At 41.7% G+C, this 27865-nt stretch overlaps 1 protein-coding gene across 4 annotated transcripts in view; it reads left to right on the top strand.

Moving 5' to 3' along the window:
* The first annotated feature begins 5239 nt into the window (after window positions 1-5239).
* The window catches only part of LOC131708070 (cell adhesion molecule 1-like), a 152964-nt gene continuing 130338 nt past the window's right edge, over window positions 5240-27865 (top strand). For 2 of the 4 annotated variants that reach the window (XM_059010053.1, XM_059010052.1), the window contains exon 1: window positions 5240-5383. In XM_059010053.1, coding sequence (XP_058866036.1) covers window positions 5305-5383 — 79 coding nt within the window. In that variant the 5' untranslated portion in view covers window positions 5240-5304. The remainder of the gene's footprint in view (window positions 5384-27865) is intronic. The other 2 variants (XM_059010051.1, XM_059010050.1) reach the window with 1 other exon arrangement.

Here is a 27865-nt window from a genome sequence, read left to right as displayed (position 1 = left end):
ATCAGTAGAAGGAAATGACTGACAGTATGAGAAGACTATTATGTTGATAATCTTCAAGTGTTTGTTCAGCAGTGTTTTGTTTCACATTATTTATTTTTTTTCCTTTTTCCTGCACAGTGCCATTTTTTGTATATTTTAAAAGCATTTGAGATTTCCAGATTAAGAAAGCAGAGCTAATTAAGAGTGCACAGCTAATTGAGTTGATACAGAGAGAATCATTTGCTCACTGGCTTTTATGTTATAGAATTTGTTTGGTTTGGCTGGTGATGTTGAATTCAATAACAGACTTCACTTTATTTCTCATTCTTAAGAAAGCAGCTGGTTATGAGCAGAATAGCTTGCCTCCAGTTTTTTTGGGGGGGGGCTGCACTTGTTTGTTTTATGAGCTTTTAAAGGGACCCCCGACCTTCCCTTTTTTGCACAACATTTTGCAGTGTTCCCATGGTTATACCATTCATTTACCATAGTTTACCCTGGCTTGCCATGTTTATTAATATGCTTTACCATACCTGATTATTCTTACCTATGCTTTACCGTGCTTTCACTATGCTTTATTACGTTGCTATGATTCTATAAGGATTGCCTTTAATACATGCATAAGCCCTCACACTCCTCACACAGTTGAACAATAGCAATACCCCTTAGGATTCAGTACTGGAGGGGTTTAGACCTTTGTGGTCATCTTCACTGTGTGTTCTTTGTGTGCACACGGCATATTCCTTCAGCTCAAAACAGATTCTCATGGGGTTATGCTTCTCCTAACTCCATTCCAAACAGCTTGGTGTCTCTTTTGATAACTCTATTGCTTTTCCAGCTGTTCCTCTGCGAGGGTAGCTCTTCTCTTCAGAGACATCATGTTTGGGCCGCTTGCAGCTTCCTCGCTGCATCAACCGAGCTGTGATTGCCCTCACCTTTGACTGTGTGAATCGGACTGGAGTTACATTGAAGCTACATGACACTGAAAGGTTTTCCGATGTTCCGTCACGTGAATCCACTTTCGCTGTGGAACAGACCCACGTCATTTGGCCAGACAATCCTTCGATGGAGTCCAGCTTCATGTCTGCTTCTTAATACTCACATATCTTCCGTCGAACTTCACAACATCTTGATTGCTTAGCTTTATGTAAAATATATTGAAATGGTTCATTTTATTCCATATCCTGGTCTTTGTTGTGTATTAATATAGGTAGTTCTTTATTTTGATTTCAAACTAAAAGCATCTAAAGCTGAGGGAATGCGGAGCCACTTAGTGTCTTGGAACTTGGTTTCAGGAGACGAGGTTTCAGGTCCCTGCATGGCACACCAGGGGAGACTTGGGGTTTGATACAGCAAAGCTGCTTCAAACTAGGTCTCCCGCTCTCCTGGAGCCAGGTTGCAAGCCACCGTTTCTGAAAAAGTGGCTTTGTTAATCTGCTTATTTCAACAGTGTCTGGAAATGGAATGCAAAGAATGACTGGAATGTAAACATACAGTACCTGGGATCACACACTGAAGGTTCTCTCAGTATGTCAGTAAATTAAAGCCACTGTACCCTTATTTACATTTGTAGAGAAACAGTCTCAGTTATTTTAATAAAAAAATGGAAATATGAAAAAAAAAAAAAATAGGAGATTGCTGCTCAATATTAAATATGTAGCATGGTTGCAGATTCTCGAGAATAATTTGCAACACTAATGATTTTTATTCATGCAGTAGAACGGAGTTATGAAACACCAAACTCGCGGACTCCACAGCAGAGTTTCTGTGCCCTGCCTGGCCTGTTTGCATGAGCAGTTACTGAGCCTGCTGGGATCAGGACCCATACCAGCTGTGCACGGCACTGTGCTGTGCGCGGAGAACATGAGAAAGTTGCAATTACTGTACGTGTTGATTTCGTGTTCTTTTAAATATGGTTTGCTTCTCTGCCTCGAAGCACCAGTATCAACAGATACGCTTCAGTCTAGACTTGAACAGCAGATAGGAATCTCACCCCACAAATGCACTAGGAAGGAAACACCTACGCTCGGTCCATAGCAAGACAGTTATCAATGGGCCACATTCACAAAGCAGTGCAAACATGCGCACCCTTTTCTTTTTTGTAAAACGAAGTAGAAATGTTACCAGCAACAAGTAGCTGATTTAAAACAGGGGGCTCCTCTAATTCTAAAAGCTACGAGCGAAGCCTGAGAAAACGTTATGCATGCAGATGCAATATAACTCAGGTCCCAGACTCCAATATACGTACTGCAATATATGACAGGAATGTGAATCCCGTATAATGTGCAACAACTTCTCTTTAATTCGCTTGCATCTCCATAAAATCAAAGCTCTTTACCCCGTGAGCTTCCAACACACATGTGCATAATGAACCCCCACAAGAGAGAAACTACCTGGATTATCATAGCAATGTGCAACCCGGGCTTACACAGCAAGTCAATTTGAAAAGCGTGTCCAATTCATTTACACTACAAAGTCAACATAATTGCATGGGTAAGCAGTGCTTCTTGATGTATCATATTTAAAACATAAAGATTGTATATTAAAGCAAATGAACCCTAATTAAAGGAAATGATCGACTGGTAGTGCCCTACAATGCAGCTTGCTGATTGGTGGATGTACATTATGAGGTTTCTGTTACATAGGATAAATATATTTTTTTGTCAAAGTTCCATTTATTGGAGCTTTGACAAAACATCGTTCTGGTTTTGGGGGCTTTTGATCTGGTACATAATTTAAGTTTCTTCTTTTTTACATTTTATTACAGCGTAATGTTGTAATGTAATTGCGCATTACAGTGGATACAGTAAGTACATTACAAGGATCTGTCAAGGATCGTTTCTATTCGTGTAAATACACTTGCTGTAATAAAAGTTAAGAGCTAAATGTCTTCAGCCCTCTGCAGTCATCTCCCTCACTAAGGAAATTCAAAGTTGTCACAAAAGCAATATAAACCAGAAAGAATGCCTTTTAGTCCTGGCACAGAGCCGTGCAGTATAATGAAACCCGACAGCCTTTGAAACGGCACCCTGTGGTGAGATTTCTCCAAATAAGCTGACCGATTCATACATTTTACAAACAGGGGTCATCTTAAAATCTTCTATAGATCTTACTAAAGGGATACAGTGGGCCTCTGAGGTACATGATACCTTTACTGTAGTTTAGGTATGTCACAATGAAACAATACATCCATAACCACCATGCCTCACTCTCCTGTGTCCAATAATACTCATTACTTTATAACAAATGCTGTTATTAATGTAATTGGGATCATATGTAGAGCTGTTAGAACTGACCATTTAGGCGTATCTGCTCAGGTAAAGAATGACACCAATTTTAAATGACATTAAAACTAGACAAACATACTAATTTCCTCTCTATGTAAATGAAAAAGGTGCAATTAAATACGACCGCTCTTACAATTTACACAAAGGAATATGACCTACCACAACATAAACGCAGCACCATACCTTACACGATATATAAAATCATCTTACAAAGGGGTGGACTCAATCTTTTTCGCACTGCAAAAAAGTTCACACTACTTATCTTGATGCAGTACCAAATCTAATTACGAGTTGCTAAATATTTCTGCACCAGATCTAACATGCTTTTCACTGGATATTTGCAGATTTCCTCTGAAATGTTTTATTTATTTATTTATTTATTTATTTGAAGTATTGCTGAACCAAATCTAAGATTGTGATCTCTATAACCCCATCGGACATGCTATGACATGGTTATTGGACTTGTAAGATCAAGACTGATCCATTTGGAATAATTACCAATGTGTTTGATGTTTTATGTATTTTAAACTTTCCCCAACATCTGGACCACAGCAGCCTTTCTGAGTTTCTGTTTCAATAGGTAAGCAAAGCAATCTTACTGCTTTTAAAAGATGATCTATACTCTACACCGGCCTGAGTCACAGACTCTCTGTTGAAACGTTCTAGACCAGACCACAGCAACAGACTCCTCCAGGCCCGAATGCTTTAATATAGAAACACTTTACCTAGAAAAGACTGTGTGGGGAATATATGAGAACTGAAGGGCCCCCATATGCCTTTATTAATTAATTCTCTCAACAATGTAATAAAAAATAATTCACATGCCAATAATACTCTCTAGCGAAGACTTGGATAGGCTTCAACCAACACTTTCGACAGGGACTCCAATCTCTGAGTCTGCAACCGTGACAGACAGAAAAACACACGCACGCACACGCACACACAGTGAAGGTTTGTTCAAATGAGAGTCTAAGTGAATATTCACAATATGCTACGTATTAAGCAGCCTGGAAAGTGTGAGGTAGTTCCAGTGAACATTCCCAAGTGGTGAGTTTAATTGACGTACACTCATGTGCGGTACAGTAAATGCTTTCAAGTTTCCATCTGGTGCTGCTGCACAGATTTGCGGTTTGATTTGTATACTTGATAGACAGTTAAAGTAGAACTAGCTTATGTTAATGCATCAGCCTGGAATCTCCGTCCTATTGTATGCACCCACGCATTTCACCTGCAGTGAAGTAACCAGCTGCTTCCCCAGCAACGTGCTTCGACTCTGAAGGGCTGAAGCAGTCTTGCGCTTCCATAACGTGCTGTTTAAAAACTATACGTCTAGGATCTAGGAAGTGCATGGCATCTTCCTGCGACTGTCTCACTGTGTGAGCCAGCCAGACACCCCAAGGAAAATACATGGCTATATCTATCTATCTATCTATCTATCTATCTATCTATCTATCTATCTGTCTATCTATCTATCTATCTATATTGTAAATTAATATTACATGAATGTAAATACCGAAGGCGGTGATATATGAGGCTATACGCATCAAAGCTATGTTTATAATTGAGGAAGTAAAACAAGAAACATGAGGAATCCCCGTACTTCGTGTTTGTCTTTATAGGAAGAGGCTGTACGCATAAACCACCTTCATGGTGTTTATAAATCAAATGGTATTTTGTATAAACATCAAGTAAGGGTGTAGAATACAGTTCAGAATATAACCTATACTAGAGCTCATACGCAGTAAAAAAAAATCGACATAGGGGCATAGATTATTATTTGAGCAGAAGCAAAACGTTAGGATGAAAAATAACAGTACCTGTTGCTCACCTTCTTTCACTATTGATTCTACTGCCCCCCCCCCCCCCCCGTTAAACACGCCTCCACTCTGGAACAGACTGACTCACATTCAGCCCACAAACTGTACCACGTCCGCGGCATTAACATAATATATGCAGGTCCCCGCCCACTCCGCATCTCATTATCTCTGCCCGTTGTCAGGCTAGGTGAAGCAGCGCCGCCAGTTTGAAGCAGGTGTCCAACATGGCGATCACGGGCAGCGGATCTCTCTGTTCTTCTATCTTGTTTTTCTTGGTTTCCGCGGCTTTTCTTCTTGGTAAAGGTAGGACTTGCGCTTTGGGGAATAAAAAAAAAAAACAAGCTGGAGGCGGCGGTGAAAAAGCAAGTGTGTGTGTGCTGTGGGGGGGTGGACGGATTGCAAAAAGTATTGGGATGGGAATGGGGGGAGGACACGAGAAGCGACTCTGATTAAACCAGCAGCAGAGTCCGATGCGTTTGCAACCAAACAGATAAACAGAATTAAGTCCAGAAGTTAATCAAAGCGACGTGCGACATGGGGATGTTGTTCAGCTGAATCGCTGTGCTGGTCTGGAGAGAAAACAAGCCTGCGTGGACTCTGTGCTGTGTCGCGGCTTACTCCCCCACCCGAGTCCAGCTACACTGTGTGTGTCCACGCAGCTGTACCAGTCTTTGCTTAAAAGAAGTTTACTTGCAACGCGAATGCGTGCTTTCAACTTCTTAGTTTGGTTTATATTTTAAAATAACCGCACTTTAAGCAGTGTTTTAAATGTCCTGTCTTCTTGGCAAAACCCTGTGTCGGTGGTGTGGCTCTGTGTAGGCTGTCCGTAGAGAAGCCAGGCTGCATTAACTGAGTAGGTTTTGCTCGTAGAAAAATAAGATAGCTGTGTTGATGCTTTTGCATGGTTGTTCTTGAGTTGTCGGAGGAGAAATCATAAAAAAAAAACAGTGACCCTTCTGTTTTCGTGAGCAGTGATTTGGCGGGCTGGAAGGTTGGTATTTAATAAGTCCTGCAGAAGATAACAAAATAGCCATTTTACTGCAGCGGGGCAATTGTTTTGACCCAAATGCTTTCTTAAATGTGTTCTAGACTTTATTTGCGATTGATTGTACCTGCCCTGCAAAAACGCGCAGTGTCGGCATTTGATGAAAGGACGATGCAAGAAGTCAGGGCGTGCATGTTTTGCAGCTGTCAGTGGGGTTTTCAAGTAAACATAGATTTAATTTGGTTTATTTTTATTTGCTCTCTTTTTAATCTCATTGCCGCAAAATATCGGGAATGCGTGTAATTGCAGGGCTGTGGTATGAGGCGACTGTGGCAGAACTGTGCATGTAATTAGTTTAAGAGATGGGTTCGTGCTGTTTACGCTGGATGATTTTGAAATAGGATGCCTGTCATAGAAGTACTGACAGCGATACATACAGTACACACTTTATATTGTTTAAAATGCACACAAGGGTTGCACGGAGAATGCATTTTGTTCAAAATCTTTATTATCGTTATAATATAAAAAATCCCGGAGATGGAAATAATGCATCATGTTCGATTGAGTACGATAAATGCAGAAGTGTATTTACACATTTTTTTTTTTAAATGAAGTTTGACTCTCTTTTTTTTTTTTGTAATTGTATATCAATGTTATTATTTCTCGAAATGGTGTATGCATTTCATCCTAGCGGATTTCAGTCAGTGTGTTTCAGTTGCTGTGTGGAAGTCCGGTCTGTAGCAGCGTTAGGAACGAAGATGGCAGTGTTTGCTTTGAGTTTGAACAGAAACGGCATGAAAACGCACGAGTGACAGATCAAGCCCATTCATTACGGAGCTCTCCGTTTGATTTATTTCTACAAGCATCTGTGTGAAAACGATGACGGTGCGGTCAACGCTCCTCAAAATGACATTGTACGATTTATTTGAAATAATAATAATAATAATAATAATAATAATAATAATAATAAAAAATACGTTTTGTAACCAACAAGTGGGAAAGCACTTTGTGTCAAACATAATCGTGTGTTGCCAACATAGCAGGTCCATTTTGTTGAATTTCAATTCCCGGTTAAAATAAAACATATCAATTAATAAAATGTACCCCCAATACGGTTGAAGACTCGCTCTTGTTATCCGACATCAACAAACGCTTTACATACAACAACAACAAGAAGTGCGTAAAAAAATAATCCACGAGTCAACGTTTCAAGAATTAAAATGACCCGCGGAGATTTCAAATGTACATTTAAAGCGTCTTGCATTCTTTTTTTTTTTTTTTAAGCACACAGTAGTTTTGGAACAGCTACATAAAATGAAGTTTGATTCATCCCCCCGCTAGACATCTGACAAAGTCTGTCCCATCAACAGGCTGACACCAATATATATCTGGGTGAGCCAATGCAACGCTTGTTTGTAAAATTAATGGCACAGTGTAATAGGAAAACCGACGCTCTGTTAGGTTACCCAGCGGCGCTTTTCTGCGAATCTGCGAAGGAAATGGCTGAGCTGCGATATAGGACTGCAAGCAGGAGAGAAGCATTGCAGAAGGCTCAGCGGCAGCAACTGACAGGACCAGGGCATTCATGCAATAACCCAGAACACACCGTTTGACTGTGTGTCAGTTCCTTATATGCAAAGCCGTTGCAAGGAAATTAAACAGCCTCTCCGCAGTATGGGAGCCTGCTTTCAAGCCAAGTGGCGAGACGCATTTGTTTGACTGTTCCTGAAACTGCTAGGAGTGATTCAGCTTGCGAAATCATACCCACAACAAACATCTTGTTAGGACACACACTTTAATTCTTTTTTTAGCGTGTATCTGATAAATCTTTCACCACCTCCCCTCCCCCCCACCTTCTGAAAGTTGCATGCAGCAATTCAGTACGCTGAGATTTGAACCCCGGTCTCCTGTAGCTCCCAGTCCTTCAGCTCACTTTGATTTTTTTTTTTTTTTTTTAAGACGATCGTGCAAGTTATTTTTGTTCCCGGAGCCCTTGTGCTACCAGAGACCCTGGCTTATTTGATCTTAAAGACGAGGTCTGCATGTTAAAACCACCTGTTACTCAAGACAATACATTGAAAACCACGTGGGTTAAAGACCCCCTGAGCTCCTTTGTTCGTTGAGAGCTTTTAAAACGCAGCGCTCTAATACGATGTCTGCATGCCCCTTTTCACTCCTCTTATTAATATAATTAAATAGCCTAGACCAAAGCAGCCTGGTCCATTTACAGGTTGTGGGTACTGTGTTCCAGCACAGTTTGGATGGTTTAAATAGACCATAGTGGTATGTATGTGTGTGTGTGTGTGTGTGTGTGTGTGTGTGTGTGTGTGTGTTTAAGTTTAGTTGGTTCCAGTTTATGCTGTTTGGTGTGATAAGGGCTTTGTCTGTGTTTTGATATAGCAAAATGAAAACCTTATTAATTTTCCATGCTTGTGGCAGGACAAGACTGGCAGCAGCAAATGTAATCCATGCACTAGGTGAAGCTTTTTGTTTTCTGAATAGATTATTTACACAGACCTCTTTGCAATTTGCATATAACTTATAAGTTATTTTTTCCTTGCCTAATAGTGGAAATGGAAGCGATTTGGGGTTACTGCACCTTATTTGGAGACACGTTTTCTTCAAAAGCTGATAACAAGTGCTTTCTTTATAAACGATCCCATGGGGGAAATGGTTAATGGCAGAGCTTCTATTTCTGTGCAGATTTCTGTTAACTGTGGAGCAGAGATGTTCAGGAAATGCAGAATGTTTCATTACATAAATCAGCTGAACAGAAGCATTATTTCTGGGTCAATAAACATGAAATATTTGAACAGTTTGGGAAATGCGTTTTGGACTGTTTTGGCACAGCAATTTACGTGCTTGTCTTGAGTGATGTTTATGCATTTAATTGTATTGCACCAAGTCTATCACAGTGGAGCTTTTCGTACACAAACCGGGAACCTAAAACTAGTTTTCAGAAATGGTGGCTTGAAACCTGGTTCCAGGAGACCTAGTTTGAGGCAGCTTGGCTGTATCAAACCCCAAGTCTCCCCTGGAGTGCCGTGCAGTGACCTGAAACCTAATCTCTTGAAACAAAGTTCCAATACACAAAGTGGCTTTGTGTTCCCTCCACTTAATGGGAACCTAACCTCCATGATTACAAAGGATGAGGTTCAGCGGTTTGTAAATAAGGGGTCAATGTGAAAAGGAGTCGGGTGAAAACGTTTTTTAAGATAGATGTATCTCTCGTAAGAGGTTTGCATCCAAACAAGTATTCGTTTGGTGTTTTGCTGGTGCTTGTGCAGTGCAAGCAGCACTAGAATCTCCCACGGCAGGGTCTCCCTGCACACATCTACGACCCGGTAAGCCTCTGCAGAGTTTCAAGCACTAATCTTTAGACAACGCCCTGGTGCATTTGGAAGAGGTTGAGGAACTGACCACTTCTTCAGTTCCTGTCCCTGTATACATCGTGACCCCCTCATCGGTTTCTTTGTGATGTCATTGAATGTGTCACCTGTCTTTTAAAGGATTTGTTCCCCCTGTCACATCAGCAGAGTAGCAGTACCGTAAACGTCAGAGAGCACAGTGTAGTGTTTTGATCTGCAGCGATGCAGGAGATTCTGACGGTGTTAACAGTGTTTTTTTCTTCTTTTGGTTAAATCAATCAATTCCTAGCCAGTGGCCATTTTAAAATCAACAACAAAAGACCATTTATTGCCACTGGTAAACGTTAAGTGCCTATTGGTCGATTCAAAAAAGCTACAGACAAGGTTATAAAGTAACTTTGTACGTGATACGTTTTCATTTCTAAACAACAACAAAGTCAAGCACCTTTTTTGTTTTTTAATGGAAAATGATGTTGCTGTGCAGTGGGAGTCTTATTTCATTCCCTGTGTTGTTTAAAGGGATGTTGCTGTGCAGTGGGAGTCTTATTTCCTTCCCTGTGTTGTTTAAAGGGGTGTTGCTATGCAGTGCGAGTCTTATTTCCTTCCCTGTGTTGTTTAAAGGGGTGTTGCTGTGCAGTGGGAGTCTCATTTCCTTCCCTGTGTTGTTTAAAGGGGTGTTGCTATGCAGTGCGAGTCTTATTTCCTTCCCTGTGTTGTTTAAAGGGGTGTTGCTGTGCAGTGGGAGTCTTATTTCCTTCCCTGTGTTGTTTAAAGGGATGTTGCTATGCAGTGGGAGTCTTATTTCCTTCCCTGTGTTGTTTAAAGGGGTGTTGCTGTGCAGTGGGAGTCTTATTTCATTCCCTGTGTTGTTTAAAGGGGTGTTGCTATGCAGTGCGAGTCTTATTTCATTCCCTGTGTTGTTTTTTATTCCCCCCCTAGCATATGTCTTTGATTTCCTTGACATCGTAATTTTGCCAAAGGCAATTGGGTGATGCCGAAGTTCACTGTAAGCCTGTTAACATTTCCGAAGTACTTGCGTGTGGCAACTTAGAAGTGAAAAAACATGACTGAACCGTCTCCATTGTAATGATTCCTTGACCCACATATTGCTGGAGTGCAGTCGGCCCTGTTGTTCAAACTGCTTTACATGTTGCTGTAAGACGGTCTTTCCAAAGTCAGCCCATTACTCCTCATTTACAAACTCTTAACCCGGGACTCAGTTATACTGAGGCTCAGCTGGGGGGGTTAATATCTGGCAGCTCTGCTGAGCTCTGCTAATCCACTCTGGAGTTCTCCTGATGGATTAGTGCTGGATTCCACCAGCTTCCCAATATTGATCAAGCGCTCGCTTTATCATTAACATGCCTGCAGACTGAAATAAGGAGGGATGTCTGGAGCTGACTCGCTTCCAGATTTGTACTGCCAATTATTAGATCACGACCTGTGGGGAAACCAGTGTTCCGTCCGTCCGTGGGCCTTCCAAAGCTAAATGGTTTTTCATTACTCCAAGGCTGGCTTATGGGAAGGAAACCCAGGTAGGAACAGCAGCCAGCTGAGCAGAGTTTCACCTGTTAGATGAGTAAATCAAATCAAAACATCAGCTCATTTCTTTAGCATATAGTAACTGCTGCTAGAGTTGACATTTTTTTTAATTAAAGGCAACCAGCTGGGCACTGCTTATGTCTTCTGTCACTCGTCAGTCTTCTGTTTCTCTGCATTGTTAGAGGTAGTATAGGTGGTATAGAAATAGTAGGAGTCTCTGTGTGTGTGTGTGTTCTGTGTATTATACAGGGCATCCCCAGGCTCTACGGGTACCACGTTCCGATGTGCCCTGGTGTTATACTTAGAGGCTGGCAGAATAACGCAGAACTCCTCTGAGCACGTTGATTTTAATAGCAGTTAAGGGTAATCCATTTCTAAGATGCGATGCCTGGGATGTGCTATTGAGAGGACAAACACCTTGTGAGGAAGCACATTGAATGGAATGGCTGTAATTCTTCTTTGCGTTGGTTGCAGAGGGAGTTGATTTTCACGTTTACTCCAGTTTCCTTTTCTTACACCTGCAAGGTGCTGTGCTGTGCGCACAGGGCTATGTTTGCAGCTGCCAGCACCTCTGGTTGCTGCACAGTGCATTACGCTAGGTGTTCCTGCCATCACATACAGCAGGCTCTACATGTTAACCATTTTGTTACTGTGATTTGTTTTGGCTTTACTGGCCCTGCTTTTCAAAGTTGTCTTCCATACATTATTGAATATGTTAACCCCATTTATCCTCCTGAACGGGTTTCAATGTCCACTGTAGGTGAAACTTATTAAGAAATATTTAGTTTTCCGGTCGGTACCCTTACAATAATGCAGTCTTTCAAAATTGGTAGCTTAATTTGTTCTTGTAATTTGGGTTTTTTGAATTTTCTGGCTCACAAGCCAAAGCTGGCTTTCTCCATGTACATATTTCCATTCGAATACATTGAGTTCAGTCCCACATCGGACCCTGTGGAGAGAAATCCTACCGAAACCATGGGAGAAGTTTGATGTTGGGGGAAATGCAAGCGTGATCCATCACCGATTCCAAGTAGAATTCCTTCCCTGTCTGCAGTGAAAGGCATTTTTCTTCTGTGACATCAACGCCAGTAGCCCAAGAAACAAGAGTGCTCGCTAGCTATTGTAGTTGGGCTTCATTGAGGTAAACTGTGGGAGGAACCACTGGGTGGTTGCCATGCCAACGTTTATACAGTCATATTTGAACTAATGCATCGTTTTGTTGAAAAATATTAGAGTGAACAAAAAAATGGAAGCAATCTTTCCAGGCTCCTGTACGATATTACTTGAATATGTGTGTGAAACTTTATGCTCAGACAAGAGAGCCATTGATTAATCCTGTAGAAGTTTGCAATGGGGGGGGAGGGTGTAGCCGGGGTCCCTGGACAAAGCCTTGTATTCATGACTCTTTTGTTCATGATTACCCCTGTCTTAATAAATGACACTCCAGGCTTGGGTTAACCAAGTTCATACCACATTGCCAATTTGAAAATTCTGACATGTAAAAATTCTTTCTGCAGTGATTTCTGCAACAAAGACCAATTTGTTTTTTCTGTTTTGTTTTTTTTTACCCTTAAGCTGCAATTTAAGCAGGTCACAGAATTTTTTGGGGGGCTGCATTTATTAAGGAGGGCCTTTTGTTGAGCTAGAGGACAGACAGAGGGTCTCTCAGCACATGAATGAATCACTCATGTGTGCTGAAATATCAGACACTTGTGAGTTTGTTTGTTTAGTTTGCTTACAGGGCTCCCAAATAGGTCTGCAGGCACAAGACAGTTTGCTGTCTGAATCGCTGCTTTGTGACTCCTTAAAATATTAACAAAAACATGCAATAGTGAAGAATGGGGTTCCAAAAGTTTAGGAACTTTTAAGGCGAATCTCATTTTGACAGGGCAAAACGGAACAACAAAACGTACAGCAAGCATGTATTTATGCTTTCTTCTGTATTAAATGCATTACATGTTTTGTCATTTTAAATAACCAGGACATACTAATAATTGAAGCAATGTGTTGCAGAAGTGTAGGAATAAAACAAAATGTTACGAACACAAAACATTTGTGTTTGAACCAGGTTATTTTTTATTTTTTTATTTTTTGGTCTTTTTGGTTCAGTTTGTTTTTCAAAGCACGTAAACAAACCTGGTATTCTTAGCACAAGAGCTCTTTCAGTCGATGCAAACTGAAACCACTTCCTGTGGGGGTCTGAGTTTGAACTTGAGGAGTTCCGTTGGATTGTCTCATTGAAAAAGCAAGATCGAGTGAACCAGCAAAACGAACTCTCTTCCAAGGGGGTTTCTATTGTACCGTAGTGTGATGTGAATACAGACATGTGTACAAGACAATCTCAAGTGTCTGCCTCAAACAGCCGTCTCTAAAGCAACACTGTTCTCGGATTGTTCCCTGTTTTAATGTGTCGGGATGGGTGGGGGCTGGGACAGATCCCAAGCAAGATTATAAAGCTCTTATGTGGTGGCATTTGTTGAGAATGAACCAAGCCAACATCAAAAGGAGGCACCTCAAACAGCATGGCTCCCACACAGTGCAATACATGGTGTTGCTGAGGATCTAGCCTTATTCTGTCACATACATGTGTGTGTGATATATATATATATATATATATATATAAAGCAATAGTATTTTCCTTAATTGTGTCAAATGCTATTTAAGAAAACAAAGTTTAATTTGAAGCAAATTAAACTATGATTGCATTAGTCTTTATTTAATCTATTGATCTGAATGTGTGCATATGGTAGGTTTGCAACCCCACAGTATCAGTATATGCAGCACTCAGTTTATTTACATGTAAACAGCCGGTTAGTCATTACATGAATATACCTCCACATTAAAAGGAAATTAGAAACCATCTTATTAGCCAGAGGTGTAGAGAGCTATGCAGAGGGAGGTTAATGAACTGGGGAATTGAAATCTGAGACACAAGCCTTGTTGTTGTTGTTGTTCTCCCTACAGAACACATTCAGATGATAAAAGCCGTCTCCCATGCAGGTCTTTGCGGTGCTTCTTTGTCCCTGTTCATATTTTGCACTGGTTGAAATGAACAGGTAATTAAGTAACGTGTGAACAACTGTTCTACAGTCCAGGTCACACACTTCATTGTCTTTTGCATTGAACCTCCATCTCGGAGAGCTGCTGCGATGCGGTTTAGATTTCAGCCAAGTACTGCAGATTGATGTGAATTAACTACTGTACCGAAGTACTTTCCTGTTAGCTGAACTATATCTGAAGCACATCCAGTGAAATCGGAGGTGTCAAAGCAAAGGCTTGAGTGGAACGAGACCCCAAGCTTTCAGCTTGGAGTGATCGAGGATGAAGTTCCATCCACACAGCCCAATAATGTAGCTTGACTTTAAAACTGCGATATATAATGCATGAACCGTATCAATGTATATATAGATAAAGGCAATTTCTCTTAATTACTGTTCATTTGTATTTTGTACTGCACATCACAAACAAAAATATACCAAACAATTAAAAACAAAGCATTACTATCGTACTGTTGTCACACACACACATTGCACAGTAACACAAAGCAAATTAAATATCTACTTGCTGAGGCGGTTTCTGTTTTAGCCAGCGAGGTGTTCACGTGTGGTAGCAACGCACTAGCAAAAGTCGCAGGGCAGTGACGTCAGCTCCCTAGCAACAAGCCTCCAGTGTTGAGAATGGATTCTTTAGACCCTGATGCCCCCGGCAAAACGAGGGAGTGGTTGTACAGTATTTGTTTGTTGGCCTGTTTGTGGTACCCAGGCCATTCGTTGTTAAATTTGAATAGATTCTAGATAATGCTTTTTGATATCTCTGAACAAAATGATACAGTATAGGGCTATAATTTTTTTTTTTTAAGAAGGATAACTTGTGAGATTGCATACAGTCCCCGGGCCTTATTTAACTAGAGATTCTCATTCTCGTGGGGATTTTATTAGAACAAAGAGATACAAATTCAGAGCAGCTTTAAATGGCTGAGGTCACATTACAAGACAGCTTCATAAAACAACACGGTGTGCACACACAGTACCTGAGCCCCATTCCCAGGGGTTCCTGCAGCCCCTGTATAATGCTGGCTCTGCTGCCTGGGAAGTATTACATAGCACAGCAAGCTGCCATCAGACCTTCTTGCATTTTACCGGTATTACGGGATTATGAGTTTAGCAAGTTGGCCTGTTACAGCGTTGTAAAGCAGCAGGTTTTGTGTAATTTTGTGTATTTTGTGTAAGCGACTTCCTTGGAATGGTCTGGACTGTACTTTAGTGAATCTGCTGCTGAATGCTTTACACAGAGTCCATTCTCATTAAAACAAGAACTGGGATGAAGCACATTTCCTGATACCGCAGATGTTCTGCATGCTCCCGGACAAATTTAGCAGTCACTTCTTGTAAATGACTTCTTGTAATATGAAGTCAGTGAACATGCTGGAAGATTTGTGTGGCTTCTTTTGATGGTTTCCTTTTGTTCACACGAATAAGGGCTTCTTTTGAGATGGTTAGTCAGAGTTAACATGCAGACACATGTGTTTTGTTATTTTTATAATTGAATCATTAGTAATTAGATTTGACTTTTTGTCTCTTCACAATGGCGTTGGGTCATTTAGAGCACTGAAACAGCGATGCCCTTCAAGTAACATCCTGTAGTCAACTGGTTGTGGTTTTGCTTTGTTTCGTTTTCTTTTTAACTGGTCTGCTCCAGTGTGTTTTCTGCATTCCATGTTAATGGTTGCTGTAACGCATCAAGGGCAAAAAACAGGTCTTGTAATGTGTTTGAGAAGAGAGAACCAGTGGCACTGAAACTTGGTCCTGTGGCGCGCGTAGGTCTCTGAGAAATGATCCAATTTCTATGTCTAAAGTATACTGTAGGTCTTAACATCATTACCACTCTACAGTATGGTGCAGACAAACACAGACCCGCAGAGAACCCTCAGGAGCTGTGAAAGCAGCACACTCGGGGTTCTGAGTGTTAAAATACCAAAACGAAATTCCATAACTGGGTGCATGAATCCAGGTCAAAGAACAGGGCATGTGCATGTTCTCAAGATAGGTCTTTCACAGTACTGTGCCATGCAACGCCTGCCACTCAGAAACGTTTAGACTTTTACATTATACAGCCCCTAGGGATGACTTTGTCTTTTTGACAGGGTGTGATTTAACAGTTATTTTCATTTTTAAACCATGTACAGGACAGCCTTCCTAAGCTTAAATAGCTGATTTAGTTATGAATACTGTAGCCGGATGCACAGTTGTAAGAAGCTGTAATGATTTTTTCTTGAACTGCTGCTGCTGCCGTGGGCCAAAGTCTCTCTTTCTTTTATTTTGTTAACCTCAACAGGACTTCCTTTATATGAAAAAGTCCACACTGCTGTGAATAAATAAAGCGATGTCTGTAAAACCCTGTTTGTAGTACGAGTTGCATTCAGACCTGGGACCCTCCGCACTCTGTACCAGTATTTATTTGGGTACATGACCAGGGTAAGTGAGATGCGATATGGGTTTGTGCAGATCTGGACATCATATTGTCAGAGCCTAACAGCTGAACACATTTCTTATTTTGGTTTTAATTAACAGGCTGCTTCGTAGACATTTTTCAGACTTTTACAGAAAGTATAAAAAGCGTGGCCAATAATGAAAGCGACATTTCTATTGGATCTGCTTGAAGAAAGTTTTTAGGAACCAATTCCCAACACTTTTACCCTTGTTAAATACAGTAAGAGTCCAGTAAAGTCTTTAAATGGAGCTACGTTGAGGGAAGAGTTTTTTTTTAAGTTTCTTTTTTATTTCTCATTTTGAATTGAGCGTTTTGAAACGTGAATCGACAGCGCGGTTTTGATGAGTCCGGAAACCAGATTTCTGAGCTGAAATTTCAACCGTTGCAAAAAAACAGCGGTCAGAGTCACGGCAGGGCAGCCAGTCAGCGATTCATTTTTACACAAATCGACTTTGATGCAAGGGGTTAATAAGAGAAAATAACCAGCTGCTTGCAAAACGTTATGTTCTGCAGCCGCAGCAGCAACAAAACGTGTGGAGAGACTTCAGCGATTTCAATAGTTTAACAAGGAAACCGGCAGCTCTGTTTATATCCAATTTGCATGATTGCATTTTTTCATTTAAAAGTGGAATAGATCTGCTTTGTGTGGTGTAACCGTATTTCCATCCTTGTGACAGTTTCTCAGGAATAGAAAGCAATCTGCAAACATGGACCCTGACTTCTCTGTTTTATAGCCTCTTTTAAACAGTTTCTACTTCCAAGCCTCTTAAAGCAGTTTATACTTAGAGTAGAATATCTGGGCCAACTATGAGGAACTGTCACAATCACTGCTATAGTTCCCATAAGAAGTGCTTCCTCTGAAAATAAACAGATTACACTGGAAGAGGCAGGTGACAAGAAACCGATTGTAATCAAGGCTGAAATAATGTCTCCAGCAATTACTGCTTCTAGTGTTTCAAACTCCACGGTCTTTAAAGAAGGACTGTGCATTTTATTTAATGAGTTATTTTTTTTTTTATTTAGTGGTAGAATATCATTTGTAGGGTTTGGAAGGGGTATGAGTGTCTGGCATGGGGGGGGAATATGAATAAGACACATAATATTGCAACACTTTTGAATGCCATTTTTGGTTCCCGACATGCAAGACAAATATTGAGTTGCTGCTTCAATACACACTAGGCTTATTATGGTAAAACGGGCGACAGGATTCAAACTGTTTGTTTGTTTGTTTGTTTATGATTTTACGATTCTTTAAGATATACAGCAAAAAGGAAAAAAAAAAAACAGGCTGAATGCAACTCCAAATTGGATTAGCATACCGATGTTGTTGGTTTTTCCCTTGGTCAAGGACATTTCAATATTACTAACAAGCAGCAGTATCGATCTGACAGGACAAATCACTTTTCTTGGGATTGATTAGCAAAATAATTGGACTGCCGCTTGGAATGGATTGGAAATGTCCACATTCAGGGAACAAATGTGTAAATGAATCTGTTCTTTCCACTTGCTGATAACCAAGAAAGACGGGGACACGGTTTATACCTGAAGATGAAATGGATTAATATTCAGTCGGTAAAGTTTGCTAGAATTATGAGCTTAGTTCTTTATGGATCTAATTCCCCCGAGAGACTCACTGAAATCCATGACTCATTCATTTTCTAAATTAACTTCCCATTAATAGGTCACTGCTTCACGCGGTCCTAAAATATCTGCGCTGTTCTCCATGTGGTGCAGCATATAATTTACAACAATAATGTACTTTTTAATAGAAATCGTACCTCATTACATGTACATCCCCTACAGTTTAATGAGCTTCCGTTAATTGCTAAATAATGCACAAGAGTTGGTTGTGTGGTTGCAGCAGATGGTTGCTGGTGAGACGCACATCAGAGAAGTGCTCGGCTCTAAGTTGTCAGAGAAAGGTTGCACATGAACCGAAGTGGAACTATTGCCGTTTTATAGATCTGCAAGCACCTGGTAATGAGTAAATGATATACTTGTGGTGTCCGTGGCACAGTTATAGCCACAGCGAAATGGAAACCTAGTCCCTGCCTTCCGAACTTCTGAGTAGAGGGAGGCTCTTTAAGAAGGCTGGTGGTGTTTTTCACACTGCTTCACAGCATTGAAGTGATGGGTATGTTTAAATATCAGCAAAATTATTTATAGCAAAAAAATAAAAAATACCTGCGTCCCAGAGTAAACTCATTTATTTACCTGCTTGTGTGTTTAATGTGTTCACACCAGGAGAGACCCTTGAGACAGAACAGCTCATTTCCACGAGTGTTCCTCAGACATCAGAGGGAACACTCGGCTGTCATCAGCATGCATGTTAGAGTCTGGTGTGATCCTCTGAACAACGGATCTCATTGTGTTCAGTGGGGTGTAGGGCCTTTTCTTGTAGAGCTCCTGAATTCTGGAATGCTCTGTCTTCTTCTGTCAGGGAAGACGGAACTCTTACGGTTTTTAAATCAAGATTGAAAACCTTGTGATGAAAGGCGCTCTACCAATGAGAATTGTTGTAAGGAGGCGGTCAGTAAATCTTAAAACATTAAAAGGCAGAGGTATTTATATCTGCCAGTGCTGGGATCATTACAATAAACCCATTGTGTACACTGTGCACACAAACAGTGAGGAAAACCAACCCAGCAGTAATCAGATACCAGGTTCAATCAATTACAAACTTCAGTGCACAGTACTGGGCTTGAAGACTCCCAGAGCTTCAAACATGCTTAGCCCAAGGACTGGAGGCACGACATTTTAAAGCATTCCCTGTGAGGTGATCGTGAAGTTTCAACAGGGATACAAAACCTGTTCCGGCCTGCACAACAAAATCGATTCTTTCCCTCCGTTAACTGATTTAAACTGCGTATTGATCCCGTGCTCCTGTGTAAATAGAAACGCAGGATATGCAGTTAGCCACCAGCAGCACTCTGGTACCTGAGTGGAAAGCAGGTACCCAGCAGGTCTGGCAGGGCCCTGGTGGGTTTCGTCTAGACGTTGTGAAGGATAATATATACTGAGCAAGCTTTTTAAACTGCTCGCTGTTTTGCTGGATTTTACTGTGCGTGAAACCGATAGGTGGGTTTCTCTAGGCATGTATGAAAGGTTGGGAATCTGAGCAAGGCTGCTTTTTAAAATGCCAAGAGAGTGACTCGTGCAGTGCAGGTACTTTGCAATACTGCAGAGAGATGGACTGTCTCAAAACAGAAACCTAGCAAGACTTATCTGTGAATGCTGGCCAGTTTACCCTAGCTATTCATTTCACAATGTCAATCTTAAAACAAAATTGAAAAAGGGTGTTAAGCTCAGTATAGAAATTGAAAATGCTTGCAAGTGTGTATACTACATGCAAAATCAATTAGCCTATCATGCCTTTTAATTTGCTTGTAAGCAACTCTTAACACAGCTGCGTTTTGCTGGAAATGTGCAGCTGCACCATTTCAACATGTGAAGTGTTGACTTCCTTGTGCCTGAGAGTTGTTATTATTACGTTGTTGGTACTGAGAGTGTGTTTTTTTTTTTTTTTCTTTATGGATTCAGCTCACTAACACCACATTCTTTGCAGTTGTCCATTCAGAAGCACCAGGCATGGTTAGAATCTTAATGTGCATTGTTCTAGAAGTTCCATGCTTCCTTTGTTTCTGGGTCAGGTAAGGTTTCTCCCAATGCTGCCCATACCAGCTGCAGGATTGCTGAAGCCTTGCTGTGCAGATCACCAGCCCTGTCAGCTCCAATAAGAGCCTTATTTCTGTAACCATCAAAACCAGTGCCCAATCCAATAATAACAATAATCCACTATAAATAAGCATTTAATAATCCACTATAAACAAGCATTTAATAATACGTCCATTAGCTCTCTGTATTCACACTGAGGCGAGGCTGGGCTGCTCATCCTGAGGCGAGGCTGGGCTGCTCATCCTGAGAGGCCACGCTGGTCAACCTGCCGTCAGCCAGCCCATGATGAGCCATCAGCACGTTGTCCAGTTTAGGAAACGGTTCTGTTTCGATGGCGACACGACGACAACAAACTCAACACAAGCCAATCACACCTGATAGCGAGGAAGCCATGTTCATTTATTTCCTTTACTCCTGTTCAGAGCAGCCAGGGTAAGCCATTTCTGTGCCAGTATGTTGGTATTCATGTCATATTTGAACCTTTCCAGAACGCTGTTATAATCTCTGCATTCTCTTGTCTCCACGGTAGCCCTTTAGAGGGTTAATCTTGCAAAGGGTGAGCAGCACTGTACTTAATTGCAATTCCTCCCTTCTGTTATCCAGCACTGGAGAGAAGCCGTTCAGATCCCGGCTGTGAAAGAGAGTGTGCTGTCATGCGGGAATTGGCAGAATGGCACAGCAGCAGCACTATTAATTACACACGACAATAGCTGTGGACGAATAGCAATAGGAATTCGAAGGATTAATGTTATCTATTAATTGTACTTAAGGGTGGAACATCTTTCCGAGCAGATAACCCCCCCCCCCCCCCCCCCCCCCCCGGCATAGTTTCTCTATTAAGACCAATAGCATTGGCTCTTGTATTGTAAGCACAAAGTAAATGGCTTGTATTTAGGCTGTTGTTTGTGCCGGTGAAACAGTGTTTCAAGGCCCCGACACTACAGTAGGCTTCAGATAGTCGGTCCCCCCAAGTAGTCAGCCAATCCATTTACATAATAAATGTCAGATAATTATGACATACTTTCTGATTCTTGACTGCATTATTGTAGTGTTGCCAGTTTAAAATATCTGTGGTATATTGGCCCTGTAGATGGGAACAGCCTTACTGTCCAGTTCATTTGCACGTTGTCAGGCTCATGTGTTGCAGATGTGATAATAATAATTTAAAGCAGGAAAGAGTTGGATGCTCCTCAGGGATATCATTACTGTGTAAGACACACGGCCTTGGGGACAGTGCTGGTCAATGTTAAGTGATCAGCAGGTTTATTTTGCTGGGTGAACTAGAAGATGCAGTGTGGGCAAAGCAAACCAAATATTCTTTCTTGAGGTTTCTGCTTAGTGAAGCCTTTGATCAGATCTCGGGTGATTTGTAGCAAACATGACTGTCCCTGTTTCAAAAGGAAAAGCAAGTGCAAGCCTGTCCTGCTTTTGGGTCCCGCTTCGACTTGCAAACCCTTGGTTGTGGTGCCTGTTATTCCAGGTTGCAGGAGGAGACTTGGCCTGTGCTAATTCAAGTGTAAAGCGCATGTGCGTATCTATGAATTGATGCCTTCGCTTGATGTGATGCAACTGAAATAAACCTGTTCCTTGTAACCATCTGCAAGGGTGTGGGCTGTGTCTGTAAAGTCCTCTGCTGTGTCCAAAACCAGATAAGCATGAGCCAATATGGAACTGGGGGAGGGTAGGATGTAGGGGGTATGAATACAAGTTCTCTTAGCTTTATGTGGTAAATAAGAGGCGTGTTAACGTTCTGCCGTGCCAATTAAGGTCATTAACTTGTGCATTTAAGGAAATTGCTCTGATCCGGTAAAGCAGATCTAATGATATATTTGGAATTAGTTTTTCAGTGAGGTTGGCGAAAAACAGCTGCATTTAAATTTTTTCTTCGATCCAGCCCACCAACGTTTTGTGCGCAGCTTGCTTAAGATAGCAGAGGTCAAAGTGCATTGTCTGAATGCAGTGCAATGGAAATGAGCAAGCTTCTGCTGTTTGCTCTCGTTCGCTGCCTCGAAGATGGAACAGGACACGTCTGATCGTGTGTGCTTTGCTTCCTGTGTGAGCTGCAGTGCTTGTCAGGTGGTGTGTGTGTGCTCGCTGGTTTCTATAAAGCAGGATTCACTGCCACTCCTCTGCTTTGTTTGAGCAGGTGAACTGGGATTGAGATCCTCTGCTCTGACAATAAAAAACACAACAGTGCAATAAGAGGTCAGCGAGTGGAGCGGGGATGTGCTGCATTATTCAGTCTCCTAAAGCAAACAAGGTGAAGCTTGTCGTTGTGACACTGGTGGGCAGCTGAGGGTCTTTGGGATTTGTCCGGCGCGCAGCAGGAGTGACCGTACAGCACATGTTCAAAGGTTTGACGTCCTGTGGGGTTTGAAAGCGCGCACTGCTTCGTACTGTTTCAGGGAAAAGAGGCACTGCAAGGTTTTATAACTGCACCAGAGTGCCACAGCAAGCTGTGAGGCAACAGAAGAAAAAAAACAAAAAAAAAAAACATTAGTACCTTTTATTTTTTTTTCCAGTGTGCTTCCGTTTAAGCTTATAAACTCGACTCTTTGTGCACTGTGCGCAAGTTGGAGAGGTATACAAAGCCATTTCACCACTTAATGAGCAGCCCTGATACTGTAGTATGATGTGAATCTCTAGCAAAAGAAATAACGTTTTAATGCTTTTTTATTATTATTATTATTATTATTTTTTGGATGTGCATAAAAACCTGAAATTACACAAATATGCCTTTTTTTCCCCCTGCAGGCTAACCTTAAAGATAGAGTAGCTGATGAAAGTCACACAGTATGGTGAAACATTCACTTGCCTTTTACCTCTGAGGTCTTGGGTTCGAATGTCTCTTGATCACAACTGAAAGGAAGTTCAGTGGTCTCGATTTCCCCACCTTAAAGACAGGACAACTTTGAGTATAAAACAACTTTAGACAGGGCAAAAAAGCGGCCTAAAAACAGTAGCTAAAAATCTTATTTTTACCCAGGTTACACTGCAAGTGGGAGCTGACATCATTCCTGTTGCCCCACAACAATATCTCTGCATTGTGAGAGCGGTTTAGTTCCAGTTCCAGTAAGAGGTGATTGTGTCTGGCTCTGTCTGCGGCCTGGCTGTTTAATCAGTTCTTATATAATTTCATGGTTCTGTATGGCCAGGCCTCTCTAGGGAGGAGAGCCAAGTACGTTTGCTGCTCAAGAGGTCTAGGTGTATTGACATTCCATGAAATCACTGCCTTGTTTACAAAGCTCTGCAGAGCTCATATATTTATTAGAGCTATCTTACCTACTAATTAGTTGCAGGAAGAGTTTGTTTTGTAGCTGGTCCTGTGGGGGTTGCTTTTTAGTGCTTCGCCACTGTGGAAGATTCACTGAGAAGAAACCAGTTGTGCTTCTTTCTGCATGTGTCTGAATTGCATGTAAGCTGTTAAGAAGATAAGCAAGCTGGTAATGAGCTGAGGGCTCTTTTGCTGAAGTGAAGTTGTGTAAAAAAAAAAAAAAAGGTCAGTACATTAATCAGGCGTTTTATTGTACTATAAGTGTGTACTCTTGTTAAAATCTTGGAGCCAGATATTGTAACACTTCGTTAATCATACTTGATCCAGTCAAACACCTTCTATGTCCTTTTACAAGAACGTAACGATACTAGGCCTAGGTTCATTATTCTGTAGCGGTAATTGCGTGTCTGACGGTGAATGAGACAGGCTCTGTGGAACAACTTGGAAGCCCACAATAGATTACAATAGCAAGAGATGGGAACCAAAGCTTGGGACACACCGTGGCATTGTGAGCAGCCAATTAAATCTGTGTTGGAAGGTCTTCCTTTTGGAATAATGCTCCATTCATGTACCGCTTCACTGATGACAGTTTGGCTTGACGGAGGTCAAGGGGCATCTCCACCGTGACAAATATTACATTGTTCTCTGTCATGAGCCCGCTTTCTGTTTGCCAAGTATTTTATTGCAAAAAAAAAAAACTACAAAAGCACAAGCAGCTATGATTCCCTTGAACGCGCAACAGAGGTTAGAATTTATGAGCAGCGTCATGACAACGACAATAAATTATTTATACTGTGGTGTTTTTTGGAAGAGGGAAAGTTTTAGAAACGAAATCCCCCGGATGAGGGAGACGCTTTCTAAAGAGGTGTTGAGGGTGATGATAATAATAACATGAACAGAAGCTGGGTTTTGAGTCAGAATGTGTGAAACAACAATACCTGATGAAATGACTCAAAACATCCCTCAGATATGATTGTTTGTATTTCCTTCTTGCTGCATATATTTCAGTTTTGGTGTCAGCCCTCCGCCTTTCCTGACGCGAACAGTATCGGTCCCTCTCTTTCATGCATGTAGAGGCTTTGGGTTCAGTGTAATAGACTACATTTTGAACACCTGCCACAATGCTGTCACTAGGTGTGTGAGAACCATCCTGGTCCTTCAGATATGGGTAAGTTCCGGAAGGAATCCACAGTGAAACGCAACGGCTCGAATACGGAGGCAGCTGCCAACTGACCCCACCTTCTCTCGTTGAGGAGTTTGTTGGCAGAGTTTCCGAATGCTGTGGGAAAATTGGTCCTGTACTCAAGCATAACTTCAATGTGTCTTTGTTTGGTTTCCAGTTAACCTGGCGAGGGGGTGTGCAAGTGGATTGAGACGGAAGCAAAGGGCATGCAAATGTACAGTAGAATTTGCGTGGAAAGCTCAAGTCAAGCGTATTTCCTTGCTGAAGTTGTTTAAGTTGTGCCACATGGAGACCTGTGTGTGGAATCCAATCTGTGTTGTATTTATAAAACTCAGCAGAGCAAGGTAACCCAATGCAGCAACGGTTGCTACTGTATTTCTGCCTCCTACAGTACCTTTTTAATTTGCTTAGCGTGGATGGAATGCCACTGCACAGTTGACCTAGTTTGAGCGTGCTTCCTGTGAGCTTGCTCCCATATGAAATGGGACTCTGCCTGGCAGAAAGCCGTGGTTCCCAACCCAATAAAGCCGTCAGCAACCTGTACTGTGATTGCTATTGAGAACTCTCCAGATCTTGTTGTTGTTGCTGTTATAAATAGAGAATGGTTGGTGTGTTTCAGCTGACGACCAGGTAAACATATTTGGAAATACAGAGCTACTGTAGGCTCCTGCTTGGTGCTGCTAAGGTTTGGACTAAGTCAAATGCTGTTCATCTTTATTTTATTAGAACATGACTCCTGCGTTGTTTTCTGACTTCTCTACAGGGTAGTGGAGTTGGAAAGCGATGTTTAGAGCAAAGTCAAATAAGCGTTTTTGTTGCCTGACAACAGTGCATCAGATCAGAGGCTTTGATACATCACTGTATGCTGCCTGTAAACTCTTAAGTCAAGGATGATGTCATGGTGCGCTTTCCAGGACGTTGGTTAACATAAAAGCCACAGGTCAAAGAAGGGAATAGAAAATAGCAGAATAACCTCCCACCCCCGCTCCCGTTGCCACCTGGGTTTACTACACACAGTCTTTCATTGATCATTTCATTTGGGCTGGTGCCCGCCCTCCCAGTGCCTGTCACTTAAACGCTGCAGCCAGGCTGCGAGTAATGGGGTCCCAGCGAAAGCAGCTCAAGACAGATGTTGATCTCCCTTAGCCATTAATTTAGGCAGCGAGATTAACTTCTAAAGAAATCCACTGCCCTGACACTCTGAAGTATTTAGCGTCTCTTCTGAATAGGACCTCCCCTCTGAGCTGCCATCTGCTTGTCCTATTGATGGGCGATGCTGTCTCGTTCATACAGCTGGAGTCCTGCTCCAGTAACACTCTTCACATTCATCGGCACGCCTGTGTGTCTCTGCTGCAGGATCCTGATTGTCAGCTCAGTCTCTCGTACAGGACTTCTTATATACATCATTTCAGACAGCTGTCCTTTCTATTCTGTCCGCTCCTTCAGGGGCGTTGTAATGTTTTACTTCTCTTTTTTTATCCCTGCTAATCATACCAGCCGTATTGATCCAGGTGCATTTTATTTCGGGAGCAATCAAACTGTTAATGTTTCAAAAACTGGTAACGAACAACAGGGTCCGCCCTGGAGTTCTGAGATCTTCAGAGTTGATTAATTTGCACAGTTGGGGATGTTCTGGTTGAAATAGTCAGGAGGACACAAGCTGCCCCCAATTGGGATTATAACGGATTAAATTAAAGGTGTTTTTTGATATGCAAACTGTTTGTAATGACACACAGCCATAAACTAACTGGACCATCAAATAGCAAGCTCGACTGTGTTTTACTGAAGTTCTACAGTGTAGGGCACACAGGATATGATGCAAAAAACCAGCACTTTATTCACAAACCAAATGACCAGGCAGATTGAAAAGTGGAAAAGTCTGCTACCTCAAACCCAAGCCAGTGAAAGTGAGAATTGTACATTATGTTCCAGTACAAATATGAGGATGAAGAGCTGCAGTGAACGGCCCTGTAGTCTTCCCCAGTTATACATTTGCATGGAGTGCTGCCACGATGGACAGCAGGACGCGGGAATGCTGATGTTTGTGAATGCTTTGCATTTCTGTTCTGTTGGTTACTCGTTTTCCTCCTGGGAGGTGTGTGGGGGGAGTCGCTCTGAGACAGCATTTGGGTTTCTTGTGTGAATTCTGACCTTTTTTTAGACTTTTAAAACCACTGCAAGGAGCCTGGGAAGACTGCAGGGATAATGGACTTTCTAGAGCTCCCTGCCTTGTCACATCCCATGGGTTTTGATCTATGGTGTTGCTTGCCTGCTTGCTTACTTTCTCACACTGAGAGGCACACATTAGCTTCCCCTCCCTCAACAGATGACAATCACTCCACTGAGCTCAGTAATTACACTTGTTGAATAGCTGTAGGAAGGCTGCACCTGGAGCATGTTGGGCTTACTCACTTAAATTCTCTTTTTAAATGCTTTTTAAAATGAGGAGGTGCAGCGGCTATTGAGTCATGAAGTAAATGATCACAGCATGTTACCTAAAGCGGTATTATAAGGTAACTTTTAATAAAAGAGAAGATTTAGATTTAGATTCTAAATTTAGATTTAGATTTCAAAAAGTCTTGTCAGGTTTTCGTTAATGTATGGGAAAACTCCAAAGCAGCGTGTAATTCAATATGTTAACAAGGTAACATTATTCAGCAGCTTTCATTCCCCTTTATGAAGCAGCATGAGCTCATGGTGTAGGGTGATTATGCAAAACCTTTGGCCAGAGCTGTAGATGTACGTAGGCAACATTCCTGTAGCTTACAGTGGCCTGTATTTAAAACGCTTCCTCTTGCACTGGCAACGTTTAACGCAGTGTTTGGCATTGCTGTCAGTTACTGTTTCTTTTAAAGCGGCTCTATACTCCACTGTTGAACATTATTTGGTAACTTGACCTGGACTAAAAGCCCACTACAGGCAGTTCAGTGAACGATATTTGAAACCTGGCTTTATTATCGGTGCAGATCCTCCCTCCCTCCCTCTCCCTCGTCCAGACAGTTTTCTAATAACAAATGCATTGATTCTCTAGAGAAGTGGAGAGGGCAGCATCATTAATTGGGGAATGGGCTTGGGAGCGTGCTTTCTTGATCCATTCTCTGTCCAGGAATGAAATACTTTAGATGTGCTGTAGATCTCTGACTTGGGAATCCAGGTAAAGACTGTTGTTCTGTCAAAGTGGGACTCCCTGTACTACTGAAGGGATGTTTTGAGCATGTGTTGAACAGGGCTTATTGTACAGTAGCTTTTAAAAGTGAGGCAGTCTTAC

Source organism: Acipenser ruthenus, chromosome 40, assembly GCF_902713425.1.
Source record: "Acipenser ruthenus chromosome 40, fAciRut3.2 maternal haplotype, whole genome shotgun sequence".
NCBI classification, from domain to species: domain Eukaryota; kingdom Metazoa; phylum Chordata; class Actinopteri; order Acipenseriformes; family Acipenseridae; genus Acipenser; species Acipenser ruthenus.
Note: the sequence above shows the minus strand (reverse complement) of the source record. Positions and strands in the feature narration are given on the sequence as shown.